General features: G+C 36.6%; 2 protein-coding genes and 1 pseudogene across 3 annotated transcripts; 1 reads left to right on the forward strand and 2 right to left on the reverse strand.

The window, feature by feature from the left end:
• The first annotated feature begins 1,399 nt into the window (after positions 1–1,399).
• Positions 1,400–2,604, forward strand: LOC137738890 (geranylgeranyl pyrophosphate synthase 7, chloroplastic pseudogene; annotated as a pseudogene).
• Positions 2,605–3,143: 539 nt separating this feature from the next.
• On the reverse strand, positions 3,144–5,982 carry LOC137738891 (rRNA-processing protein utp23). Its single transcript, XM_068478363.2, has 5 exons — positions 5,795–5,982; positions 4,959–5,378; positions 4,538–4,840; positions 3,572–3,634; positions 3,144–3,423 (listed from the first exon to the last, which is right to left on the reverse strand). The coding sequence occupies exons 2-5, from the start codon at positions 5,361–5,363 to the stop codon at positions 3,334–3,336; spliced, it is 861 nt and encodes a 286-aa protein (XP_068334464.2). The 5' UTR covers positions 5,364–5,378; positions 5,795–5,982; the 3' UTR covers positions 3,144–3,333.
• Positions 5,983–8,007: 2,025 nt separating this feature from the next.
• LOC137738892 (glutathione S-transferase DHAR3, chloroplastic) lies at positions 8,008–12,132 on the reverse strand. 2 transcript variants are annotated; one of them, XM_088700526.1, is made up of 7 exons: positions 11,782–12,111; positions 11,204–11,294; positions 10,875–11,018; positions 10,403–10,520; positions 9,392–9,532; positions 8,859–8,970; positions 8,008–8,535 (listed from the first exon to the last, which is right to left on the reverse strand). In XM_088700526.1, exons 1-6 carry the CDS (start codon positions 11,996–11,998, stop codon positions 8,884–8,886), a joined length of 798 nt encoding a protein of 265 aa, XP_088556652.1. In that variant the 5' UTR covers positions 11,999–12,111; the 3' UTR covers positions 8,008–8,535; positions 8,859–8,883. The 2 variants fall into 2 exon arrangements, with proteins under 2 accessions (XP_088556652.1, XP_068334466.2); XM_068478365.2 differs by lacking the exon at positions 8,008–8,535 and having other exon boundaries at positions 8,575–8,970; positions 11,782–12,132.
• Positions 12,133–13,131: the final 999 nt, after the last annotated feature.

Raw genomic sequence — 13,131 nt, forward strand, 5'->3', positions numbered from 1 at the left:
AAATAAAAAATAAAAAAAATAAAAACCTTTGTTTATCATAGTTGTGGGACCAAGATTTTCTTTGATCATGATACATGACACTCAAGATAGTTGGAAATAACAGATAAGCCCTCAGAGTAAGCTCAGAGCCACATGGGTATTTCAGATTTGACTAACATAACTCAAGTATCCTAGCGCGACTCCATTAATTCTTAGCCCATTAAAGATGTTACTCGTCTCTCAAATGAGAAACACTTAATTCAAATCAAATTAGTATATATTGGGGATAAGGCAATGTATCAAATCCTAAGAGCAACTCCACCTCTAAAAAATGAGCGGGCCCAAAGTCCATTTAATCCACCTAAATGAATAGTAATTGGTTGCAATAAATAGTAATTGGCCAAGTGCATCTCCAACCTTAAAACTAAATAGCCTAGTCCATTTTATTAAAATATTATTAATTTTTATTATTATAAAATAATATTAAAAAATTATTTTTAATTTATAAAAAAATATTATTAATTTCTAACAATTTATTATTATTATTATTATTATTTTTTAAGTTTTAGGGCGAAAAATCTGGATTGTTGATCTGAAAATTGAACGGTCTAGATTGTGCCACGTCACTAGCCATTAGGTTTGAATTTCAAATTTTGTTTACCGTTGGAAATCCAACAACTGAGACTTAGCCACGTGGCCCATATCCTGCACCCTTTAGTGTGCCTGCAACACAGGCCCGTCGTGTCGGGAACGCGCGCGTGTTTCCCACACGCCTAATGCAAAAAAATTTGTATGGTCCACTGACGTCTTACTGGTGTCAGCATGATGCCAGATAGGCCTATTTCTATCCTAAACCATTTTGGGCCGACCTACAAACTGGCTTGGACTTTGGGTTGGCCTATTTTTAGGGGTGAAGAGGTTTTTTTAAGTGTCAGCCTATGTTTTTAGGCTTTGAACCAGCCTCTTAGAGAGGGCTGGAGTTGCTCTAAGAAAATTAAGAGGAACATCACCCAACTCAAAAAAGAATATGGGCCCACCCCATTGAGAGTACCTACAACGTCCTTATTTTTGAGGATTCTTTTTAGTACTTGGGCAAATCTCTATACTGTAGGAACTCTAATTCCGGCCCATTGGAAGATGCTTGACCCTATACGTAGGGTTTATACAATGGCAGGGACAATTAAAGGAACATCACTGAAGATGCTCTGAGAGAAGAGCCAAAAATATCCAAAACATTAAAAAAGAAAAAAGATTAGAGGCCAAATGATACAATAGAAGACAAAGTTACATCAAAAGGAATAACATGAATCTATACAAATTCACATAGTAAACAGCATCTTTTTATTCCTTCGCCTGTCCGACTACAAGTTTATAACTCCAAATTAACAAGTTCATCATGCATTCACCCAAAAATTTGATACCAACAAGCAAGGAATTTATGGCTTCTTTTGCAACCATCCTAGGCTATGAAACTCCATCCCTTCTCAAAACCGCTGCTAATTTTGGTCGTCTCAACGAAATTCCGAATGGCAGCACTAGAACCTCATCAACTCCTCTCATTCGCATGAAGATAAGGGCCACAGCTACACAAGTTACTGACTCATCATCTGCATTCCAACCATTGCTCGTCAATGGAGAACCAATCGCCACACCACTCAAAACCACGCAGTTTCCGGTGTTCAAATTCGATGAGTACATGTCAACGAAGGCAAACATGGTGGACAAGGCGTTGAACGAGGCCGTACCCGTGCAGTACCCCAAGAAAATCCATAGGGCAATGAGGTACTCGCTTTTGGCTGGCGGAAAGCGCGTCCGGCCGGTTTTGTGTCTCGCTTCATGTGAATTAGTTGGAGGGGATGAGTCACTTGCAATCCCAGCAGCTTGTGCCGTTGAAATGATCCACACCATGTCGCTTATTCACGATGATCTCCCTTGCATGGACAACGACGATCTTCGTCGCGGGAAGCCTACCAACCACAAGGCTTTTGGGGAGGAAACCGCAGTTCTAGCCGGTGATGCGCTTCTTTCCCTTGCTTTTGAACATATAGCGGCCAAGACAACAAAAGTAGTATCGCCGGAGCGTGTGGTTCGAGCCATCACTGAGCTTGGTTCGGCCGTCGGATCATTAGGCCTCGTGGCGGGTCAAATGGTGGACATTCAAAGCGAAGGCAAAGAAGTGACGCTGCGAGAACTCGAGTACATTCACGTGCATAAGACCGCGAAGCTCCTCGAGGCATCGGTGGTTTGCGGGGCAATCATCGGAGGAGCAGGTGAAGGGGAGGTGGAGAGGATGAGGAAGTATGCAAGGTGTATAGGGTTGTTGTTTCAAGTGGTGGACGACATTTTGGACGTGACGAAATCATCAGAGGAATTGGGGAAGACAGCGGGGAAAGATTTGGCAAGCGATAAGGCGACATATCCAAAGCTGATGGGGATTGAAGGGGCAAAGAATTTTGCTGCCGAGTTGGTGGCGCAAGCAGTGCAAGAGCTTGCTCATTTCGATGCTACTAGGGCGGCTCCATTGTATTATTTAGCCAATTATATTGCCAATAGACAGACATAGAGGAACAATTCTTATTGTCCTTTGATTTTTTTATTTAATAAATGAAGACTGTTTTTTGTTTACTTGTTAATTATTCTTTTGAATTTCAAAGGTAGAATTGAGATCCTTTCCAAATCTTTGTACCCATAATCGATAGACTCAAAGATCTGTGCCATTCATTTTGAATCATACAATCTTCATTAATTCATTTCACTTGCCTGTCTCACACAAACCAAGAGTCCGGTTATTTCTTTCTCTCTATTCAACAGCCAAAACTCCAAATCCTTGGGCTCCAAGCACAATGACTCGGAGAGGATCTTGACTCTCAAAGGTTAACTTTCAGATATAAATTAGTAATTTCGAGAGCTCTTGCGACTCTATATTGTTCTAGAGTAGCTTTGCAGTGTTTGAGTAGTTCATCGGTAGTTCTCTTGGAATATAGTGCTCAAGAGAAAACCGACTCGTGGACACAAGGCTTGCCATATAAAGGCGAGCAGCCCTTATAGCAATAGCAAACGGCCCACTTATAGCCCTCTTTTTTCCCCGGAATATACAGCATTTTCGGTTGTCTCAAAGCGCGGTGAACACGGGTTCTGGCAATAAATATTTAACACCGACAGAGTCGAAAAGAAGACAAACTCTATATGAACTTAGTGTGAGGGCTATAAATATGATTAGCTAATTATGATGTCGACAGAATTACATAACCTTTCCCTCAAATAACAGTTGCCCCAAAATTGACCAAAGTACAGTTTGCTCATTCATCTCGTTCCAATGAAAGCTAAATTAAATAACCATTTAGCCAAGGAACATTAACCATCTGCCTCCAGAGTCTTTTTGCCTTTCCGTGACCTACTCCGTTTCTTACGACTCCTCAAAGTAGCATCTCCATCCTTCCCTTCCTGCACGTAACTTCAGAATCTCAAAAGATACACAAGGGCGTGCATTTTTTTAAAGGATAGTAAGACATCGAATTATTGCCGTCAACTATTGTGACTAGCCGGTAGTACAGTGGAGGGGGAGTGGTATAAACAATATTTTCAAGCTCACCTGTGCAGAATGAAGATCTGGCTTTTTCGTCTTTTTCTTTTTACACGAAAGGGGGTTTGGACCCTGTAAGGTGGAAGAAAAGGAGTCAATACATAAACATTGAAACAGTCATCTTAAGGTAACCATTTCTAACAGTATTTGCATGCCACCATGACGTAATAATTTGTATTAGTCCAATTATTTCTACTTAATTTTACCAAAAATTTGGAAAAAGAGAAACAATGATTTAATCTATCCATACTCCCAGAAACATCCAGCTCAAACAAGATTTTGATTTCAAAAATGTCCATCACAAAATAGCCATCAAATAAATCTGAATGCGGAACAAGATACGCATTACTAATCACTGACTAAGGAAACTACAGGATGTACGATTAACTAGTTCTCCTTATTTTATCTTAGTTCTTTGACACTTCTTGCCTTTTTAAGAATTCATTCGGGTCTAGTCCCCCGCCCCCCATGCAATAAATGTATAAGCATTGTTTCTTTGTTTGAGTATCAGGTGCACGAACAAGATTTCATTGAATTTTTATGTAGATCCGGGGAAGCATCTTCCTAGTGAAAATATACATTATTTCCATAATATGATATCTTGATATGAGTATCTTGGTAAGAAAAAAGAGGGGGAACAGAGTTGGAAAAGATCCTGTGCAATAAAATACGGTGTAATTCAAATCCATCATATTAATGTTAATCCATGATGCAGCGTTGCAGCTATACGAAGGCCTATCCGTATATAGTGTATGGTATAAATATTTAATTGTAACAAGAGTTTTCATAGTCCAAATAAACACAACAGATGTCCACCTTCCAACATGTTACTTCATATTACATGGAGTCCATATCGAAAAAGTTGATGGGGTGAAGTAAATGCCTCACAGAAAACTAAATATAAGCAGACATGTTGAGAAAGAAAAATACATAAAGAAATATACATGAACATGAAAGAAATGAGTTTGGTAGTACCTTTGCCCTCTTTCTCTTAAATTGAACTTTATCCTTCACGCCCAATCCTATCCTAGCAGTATCCCTCTTTGCTACAGCCTGCGCTTCCATGTTCCGATCTCCAGAACCATCTTCTTCACCAGAAGGATCGTTTATTTTAAGAGAATTCGGAATATTCTTTTTCTTCTTCAACATCTTATATTCCAAGTCAGTCATATGCAAGCGTTGTTCTTCAGAAGCTTTGACAAATTGGTGTTGAGCATCAGAAGGGGACTCAAGCAAAAGAGCAGTCCTCAGAGCATAAATAGCAGGGACACCTGGTATCTGCAAGTGAAAAGATGTCTCCGTCGGTGCATGCTCGAGGATATACATCAAAAGAATTTGTATAACAGATTCGAAGAGGCCAACAAGATAATAATAAGATATAAAGTGAGACAATGACCTTGAGAAGTTTCCGACGAAGATCAACGTGCTGAGTAGCAACAAAGAAGTGCTCCGAATTACTTTGCCCAACAACATCCAATATACAATCTTCAGCACTCACGTGACTCTCGTGATCACACCTTGCAGTAATAAGGCTATTAGCAGCTTCAAGAGACTGTGAATACGAAGTACCAAGCATTGGACCATGTTGTTTCAACTCGGCGATAGCGCATTTGGTGGTGAAGAGCAGGACAGGGGCACCGAGGACATTAGAGATGGCCTTGTCAGCGGGGGTAATGCGATTGGTGACGAGGTGATGCACGAAAGTAACATCGCACAGCACCTTGTAGGGCTGTCTGAAGCCGTAGCATGCTGTGTAGAACCTCACACTCTTCCGGTGACGCTTCTGCCTTTTCACCCTCATAATTCTACCCTAATGCTGACCAGATTACCAATAATCTTTTCAGTCTTAAAGCAAATATGCATATGCAATTACACTTCAAAATTAAAACTTTTACCCATAAATCACATTTCATAACAACTGAAGTACAAGTACCCTAAACCCTAAATATGATATATATATATATATATATATGTATATGTATTTAAAAAGAAAATTTACAGTTCCATACGTCAAATTTCTTCCCAACTGAAGTTCAGGTATCCAAAACCCAAAACCCTTATTATATATATGTGTGTATTTAAAAGATAAAATATTTACAGTTCCAGGAATCAAACAGAGACCTCAGAATTCAAAGCTAATCCAGCGGGTCGCCGGAAAATTTGAAGAAAAACGAAATAAAATAAAATATAAATATAAAAAAACTGAAGAAATTTGAAAAAAGAGGAGAAAACCTGAAGAAAATGACCAGTGGGGAACGAGGAAATCTCTTTCGAATTGGTCGGCTTCCGACGAAATCTTGTCCAAAGGGCGGGTTGCCGCCGAATGGTGGTGGGAATCTTGGGCTGCCGCTGAAATCAGAGAGCAGAGGAAAGAAATAGGGTAAAATTGCCTTTCTCTTTTCCTTTTAATTTTGGGTTCCAAAGACCTATGCTCAACGACGCCGTTTTATGATGGGTTCACTATTTTATTTTATTTTATTTATTTATTTTTTGAACAAAGAGTATTATCTGGGGGTAAGTACGGGTCGATTTTTTGCCAAATTACAGTGTCAACCATATCGTACCAATTTTGTCAATTTTTTTTGTGCCAATCGGTAATAGCAAAGTATTATATCGAATCGAAATTCTATGGTATGATATTGATATTTGAAACTATTATTTTAAGGGAGTTTTAACGAAATACTCTCGGTACTGTTCACTTTTAACGAAAAATCACATTTTTATCTTTACTTGGTACTATTCACTACACCTTTATTTGTTATTTTTCATTAAAATTTAAGTTTTATTGGACTTTTTTGTTAGTTTTTCTTTATTTTAAATGTTTTTATTTAAAATTAAACACAAATAGTACCTGAGGAAAACTGATCGTACAATATACAATGAACGAACACGATGTAAGGATCCTTACAAAGAGGATCCGGAGAAGATCCTCATTGAAACTTTAACTTCTATTGATTGTAAACTTTTATTTTATTTGGTTTGTAATTTCTATTTGGATTGTAACCTTAATTTCCATATGAATCTTGATGCATCATTTGATTTTATTATGTGTGTGGATGTGAATGATGAATTTAGGCTACATATATGAGATAAAGGTAGAAAAAAAAAAAGTTTTTTTCCTTGAATTGGGTTGAAAAGAGAAAAAAAAAAATCAGATTTTAGCCAAAAAGGTGACCCAAAACAAACTGTCAATTACTATTATCATATCATGCTAATTGAACTATTTGGCATACCGAAATCCGATAGGCCAAAATTTTTGGTATTGTAATGATAATAGATTTTGCTAAATCAAAAGTTTGGTATGATAATTTTCTTATTGATATCGAAAGTAGTACATCAGAGTTTATAAATTGACATGCACCGATTTTCTTATTGAGATTCATAAACATAGAAATTTAGAATGTCAGCGTAGAAAAAATAACTTAGAATTTGAGACCTCCAATTCTCAAGTTTAAATTCCATGTAAGCAAGTGCTATTTCCAAATTTCTATAAATGAGAGTTTAAAAATAGAACTTCCGTATTCAAATTGTATTGTTCTTTTAGGTTTAACCAAACCAGAAAATTCACAAATTCTATAAAATAAAATTCTGTCATTTTAAAATTTCGTAGTAATCTTAAATTTTTTTTATCCAAACACAGTGTTAATTGACAATCTATAAATTTATAATTGAAATCATTAATATTATAATTAAAAATCATCTCTACAAAAAAATTGTTTAGTCAATCAATTATAGCAAATAGTTAGACAATTCTTAATGCTTTTATTGAATTCGTGTGTGTATATATATATATATATATATATATATATATATTTATACATTTCAATAACTAAACAATCTCATACTTCATTTTTTTTTTTTTTTGTAGAGATCATCTTTATAGCAGTTTCGATCTAAACATGAAGTTTCGTAAATCAGATATGGAGTGAATTAATGAGAACTCCTCCACATCAATTGGATAAATTTTTGAATATGCTGAGAACACGGCTAGTTCACTAAGTGTCATAATATAAGTAGATAAATTTTTTTTTTTTAAATATCCAACCACTTGTATTATGACACTTGATATACCAAACCGTGTTCTCGTCACATTGAAAAATCTAAGCTAATTCCATATTAATTGTCATAATAATGGCAAAGATGAATTGTGAATGATAAATAGTAACTGTCATAGTCTTCCTAGCCCTTGTCGAGGCCGAAGGGGTGGAATTACTTTAAGCACTTAGACGTGTTTCTAACACACTTTTATAAGTTAAAAGTGTTTAAAATTTTCTTCCAAGCTTAATTGAAACACTTTTCTTTATCAAAAATCAAACCCAGCCATTCCACAAACAATTCTAAAATATGATGTTGCAGTATAAAGCACACTGCCTTGTCAAAAAGCACTTTAACGAGGACAAAACTCCTACGGTCAAAACATCTGGGATACCAGATACTGCGGAACATTAAAAAAAAAATCTCCCTTTTCAAAAAGCACTTTTACATATGTTAGAGGACAAGTCAATGTCCCTTTTCAATAATCATTAACCTTATTTGCTTTCTCAACTTGGTGCCAAAACCCGTTTCCACATCAAGTACTGCGATATGAATCCATTCAAAGTTGCAAGCACACACGCAAAATTATTCTTAACCTTAATTGCTTTCTCAATGTGTTGTCGTGTCATGCCAAAAATTGTCACTTCGAAAAGCTTGCTCATTTCGATGCTGCTAGGCCGGCTCCAATGTACTGTTTATTGTTCAGGTGCAGCCAAAACCCAACCAAGCTGGGTTCCTTTGCCATGCTGCACAATTGACATGATCAATGCATGAAAAGTTCACTGTCGGGTTGATACCTTCCGCCTTGTGTTGAACACTGTTGCTAGATCCATCATTTAGGAGCATTTTACGTAACTATAGCAACTTTCACCTTCTGTACTCGAAGCTATGCAACATCAATAGCTTTGCTATAACCTCGATGTACTACTTTCGTTGAGCTTTTGTAGCAAAAGATAAAAAATAAAAGAAGAACGATGTCAAACTTCAACATATTCCAATATCTGCATTAACATTTCAATCCCCTTAGTAATTCTACAGACACACTTACGTGAGGAGTTCCTAAATTATAATACACGCAACAATCCCTGTTCTACACCCGTCACGACCTTTTTTTTCTTTGTTTTTTCTTTTTCCCACCTGAATCTATGAACTCAGTGTACTGATACTCTCCTCTTACAATGTGGCCTCCAATACAGAGGTTAGTAATAGAGAAACCATTGACTTTATTAAGGTACAGTGCAGGTAAAGTTTAGATAGATACCTAGAGATAACAGCAGCAAGACATTTTAACCAAAGACTTTTGGACGCCAACCCGCAATGACATCTTCTTTCAGGGCACTAGTTTTAACGAATGAATCCAGTGAGAATATACTCTGCACGTCAGAAATTCAGCAGTGTTAGAAACATACTTCACTAAGAACAAAATGGGTTATAGTCCTCACACAAGCACAAATAAAAAGCAAGAACTACATGGGCTAAACTCAAAACGATTACAAATTTTTTGACAATATGGTCACAGAACTTCCATTAACATGGTATAAGTTCATACGATCCTTGACATTCTTGCAAGTCCAATTTCAAAATTTATGATGCAAGTCCAGAAAAAAGTGCATCTAGATGTAATTAGTTAATCTTATTAGCAAAGTTGCCGACCCCACTTAGTGGGAAAAGGCTTTGTTGTTGTTGTTGTTAGCAAAGTTCCAGGAGTCGTGATGTCAATTTCATAATCAAGATAAACCTCTTGTTCCTTAGCAGTGTAAACTTGTTAGCGACACACATTTCAATTTCACATACCTTCATGTAAGACTTCACATATGGAAGAGAATCGGGAATTGACCAATCTTTGAAATGCCCCAGAGCAATCTCTAGATGATACAACTTGGGTCCAAGTGAAAAATCAGCAGCAGAAACCACTTTCCCATTGATAAATGGACCCTTTAATACATAGAAGACAAATGTCAGAGATATATCCATTCAATTTGGTTTTTCTAAGCATGGCTGCACTAGAAGATATTTAACTTCACAAAGAGCACATACATCAAGGGCTATTGCACCGAAAGATAGCATCCTAAATCTGTTTTTATTTTCTGATAAATAAGAGTATAACCACTGATGGTTTAATCTGACATGGATTTAGTAGGATAAAACATGGCATGACTAGAAAGCACGATGATCATTAATGCTCTTCAGAAAGACATAGCATTGCGAATTTGGTTGTCTACAGGGGTGACATTCATCACCGGGAGTCACCTGACTCTGACTCATCTTCTCAGCATGAACATTTTAACTATAGAATTGTGAAAGATCCGTTTTGTTTTCGGGTATTAAAGTTGTAAGATAAGAGAAAGGTATTCACTTGTCTTAGAGGAATTATGTTGTTAAAATTCTAAGAGAAAGCCTATATAGGCTCTTAACCTGTCGACAAATTATCTCCCATGCAATTAATGTTGTGAATCAATTTTTTTACCACTGCACAACTTCCTCACAAGTCACATGTATGTATTCATACATCCTGAAGTACCTCAAAGGTTCTCCAGGTAAGTGTAATACACACACTAGAGGTTCTATCCCGGGTAAATTACTATGAGTATTTTTGTTGGGTGTAGACTTTAATTTTTGTGTTGTATAAAAACACGCTTCTGCTATTCATTTGATTATTTCATATGCAAACAAATTAACTTTCATGAACAAGCAAAACAAAATTAGCAAGCTGATATAAATTCAAGGCATCAGTTATTTACAAAATGTGAACGAAAACTTCATTAATATGACAGCAAAAACTGGAAGGAATGTAGAAGGCCTCACGTTTTCTTTGAGATAATCATTGAAAGACTTAAGTTCATTTAACAATGCTTCTTCTGTTCCATCCTTGGCGTCTTTGCTCTTAAGGAAACCGATAAAAGTAGAGAAGATCTTCGATCCACTGCAAAGATAAAAACTTCAAATATGAACCTAAACAATTATAATATTATGACAAGACAGCAAAGCCAAAAATAGAACTGTGGAATAAATAAGGTTCTGACTAGCGAACATTCTGGAGGTGAACTTAACATGATATATTTCTCAAAACAGCCACACAATATCAGGAAACCAAATTTGGTTTAGTTTAAGAAGTTTATAGTTTATAATCAGGATGGCAACACTACTCAGCATAAGTAAAATGAAAATCTCGACAAGACTAACATTGACGCTCCAATATTTTGGCCGTCAAGCCATTACATATGTCCTAGTGAAAAGTAACGAAAGAGTAATGCATAGTACAGGACATATAACATACACTGAAGCCTTCTCAGGGGGCGTTGCCAGAGGTGGATCAGGGTATTTTTCTTCCAGTGCTTGTGTAATAATATCAGAATCCGCAACCCACTTCTCATCAAGTTTTACCACAGGAACTTTACCTTCTGGGTAAATTTTTAAGAACCTAAACATAGAAACAAATTGATAAAACAAAGTCATTGAACTAAAAAGATAAAACCAAATAGCAGCAGATATTTGCACTTTACGGTTGTATGCTAGAGCATACACAAGTAACAATTTTTCAACCATAGAAAAAGAATCAACACCAAAGAAATAAAATTCAATCCCAGATAAATTCAAGGTAATCACCATTCTGGCTTGTTGCCCAAGTCTACCAACTTCAGGTCATAAGGGAGATGCTTTTCCTCTAGTGTCAGCAACACCCTTTGACAGAAGGGACCTAGGAAAGACAAGTTATCAAACAAACACTTAATAATGTGCTCCCCTGATTCAAATGGTACCGCTACGAACACTAACACATTAAACAATATCCCACTTCAATAATTATAAACCATTATGTAACAACGAAACTATAAGACAACTTAAATTCGACATAGTTATCGGACATTTCCAACAATGCCGGTTGAAATTTGCTCTATGTATGTAAAAATGTAAAACTCCAATGTAAAGATATCATCTTTTCATGTTATGTCCATAATTTCGATAGTTATTGAAATCCCAAACCTTTCCGTTCAATTTTCTCTCCCCTAAAATATGTATAAGAAAAATACTTTTCTACAAAATGTACACAAAACTATCAATTTCTATGAATTTGGCGCAATGGATGATCCGAAACATAGCAATGCTACAAATCTGCCACATGGGTTGGTGACCCAATTGAAAATTGGGTATTCTCCTGCAATTTCTAGGACACCAAACAGACTTACAGTCGCCGAGCTTGTTGGGAACAGTAATGGAAGCCTTGGCACAAACGTCGAGAGGGGCGGCCATTGCCACCGTGAGGGTTCTTGTTGTGCCGTGGCGCCGCAGGGAGTTGGGATTGGTTCTGAACACGACAGCGTTGGGAGGTGGCCGGAGGTGGTGTTTGGTGGCTGAGGAGAGCACAGCGGAGGCCGTCGGATGGATTCTGGCGGTGGTCGACATTGCAATATCTAAAGCTTATCGAGGGGATTAGGAGTGGCGAAGAGTGATGCAGGAGCTTGCTATATTCGCTACAGCTGATTTTGTGTACCAGGAGATTCCAGATTGTAACTGTACGCGTGGCACACACTTCTCACATTTATTTAATATTTTTTTTATGATAATCGGTAGTATGGTCTAGTGGTATTTTTCTTTACTTGTAAGTAAGATTTTATTTTCGATTCTCATCAAAGATAAATTTAAACCACATTATTACTAACTCATGCTGAGACTCAGCAATATCCTTTTTCCACAAAAGGCACAGAGACCAGGAAGTTGAAAAACAAAAAACTTATATAAAATGTTGGAAAGGGATCCTCTCCGGATCCCTTCCTTCTAATCCACCAAATCAAGAGATCCGTATTGTTGAAATTTGATCAAACGGCTAAAGTTATTATAACTTTTAAAGTAGGCTCATGTTTATAACCGTTGGATCAAATTTCAACGGCACGTATCCCCTAATTTGGTGGATTAGGAGGAAGAGATCCAGAGAGGATTCAAACTCAATGTTCACAATTTGGATTGGGTAACATTCACATTTTGGATTTGGGTTGGGTTTAGGTTCATGCGGGTCTATTTAGGTTTGGGTTTGAATGGGATTTGGACTTACTTAGTTGGGTTTAGATTTGGCCAACTTTATTGATTTGTAAATTGTAACACCTTTTTTTTTTTTTTTTTTTTTTGTAATATTTTTCAAAATTTGAACCAAACGATGTTAATACTAGTAAAAATTTAATTTCTACACATCATCCACACATAAGTTAAACCAAATAGTGTAGATATCCGTTTTAATGTTTTATGTGAAAGTTGAAACATAAATGATAAGAGAACATCAAAAATTTCAACAAAAAGAAATTTAAAAACCAACAAAAACTTCAATTAGTCACCCCAACACTTGTATGTAGCTCATAAAATATGAAGCAGGAAGGGTAATGTGTATGAGAGAATTTGAACTAGAAATTAGATTGGGTTTGGGTTGATATGTGTGAGAAAGGCATCAACTCAACACAATCCAACCGAACTCAATAAATGATTTGATTAAGGTCAATTGGATTTGAATGGATTTTTACTTCATTCTAACTCATCCAATCATGACA

Source organism: Pyrus communis, chromosome 9 (genome assembly GCF_041283825.1).
Source record: "Pyrus communis isolate YQ-2024b chromosome 9, ASM4128382v1, whole genome shotgun sequence".
In the NCBI taxonomy this organism is placed as follows: domain Eukaryota; kingdom Viridiplantae; phylum Streptophyta; class Magnoliopsida; order Rosales; family Rosaceae; genus Pyrus; species Pyrus communis.

Bases quoted from the DNA above. Each gene is read 5' to 3' on its own strand.
- LOC137738891 (XM_068478363.2), bottom strand. From the start codon at position 5,363: ATGAGGGTGAAAAGGCAGAAGCGTCACCGGAAGAGTGTGAGGTTCTAC. The intron at 4,841-4,958 runs GTCATTGTCTCA...TTTCACTTGCAG, and splicing joins TTCGTCGGAAACTTCTCAAG to ATACCAGGTGTCCCTGCTAT. The intron at 3,635-4,537 runs GTACTACCAAAC...TCCACCTTACAG, and splicing joins TTAAGAGAAAGAGGGCAAAG to GGTCCAAACCCCCTTTCGTG.
- LOC137738892 (XM_088700526.1), bottom strand. From the start codon at position 11,998: ATGTCGACCACCGCCAGAATCCATCCGACGGCCTCCGCTGTGCTCTCC. The intron at 10,521-10,874 runs GTATGTTATATG...TTATCTTTGCAG, and splicing joins CCCCCTGAGAAGGCTTCAGT to TGGATCGAAGATCTTCTCTA. The intron at 9,533-10,402 runs GTGAGGCCTTCT...TATGTATTAAAG, and splicing joins ATGATTATCTCAAAGAAAAC to GGTCCATTTATCAATGGGAA.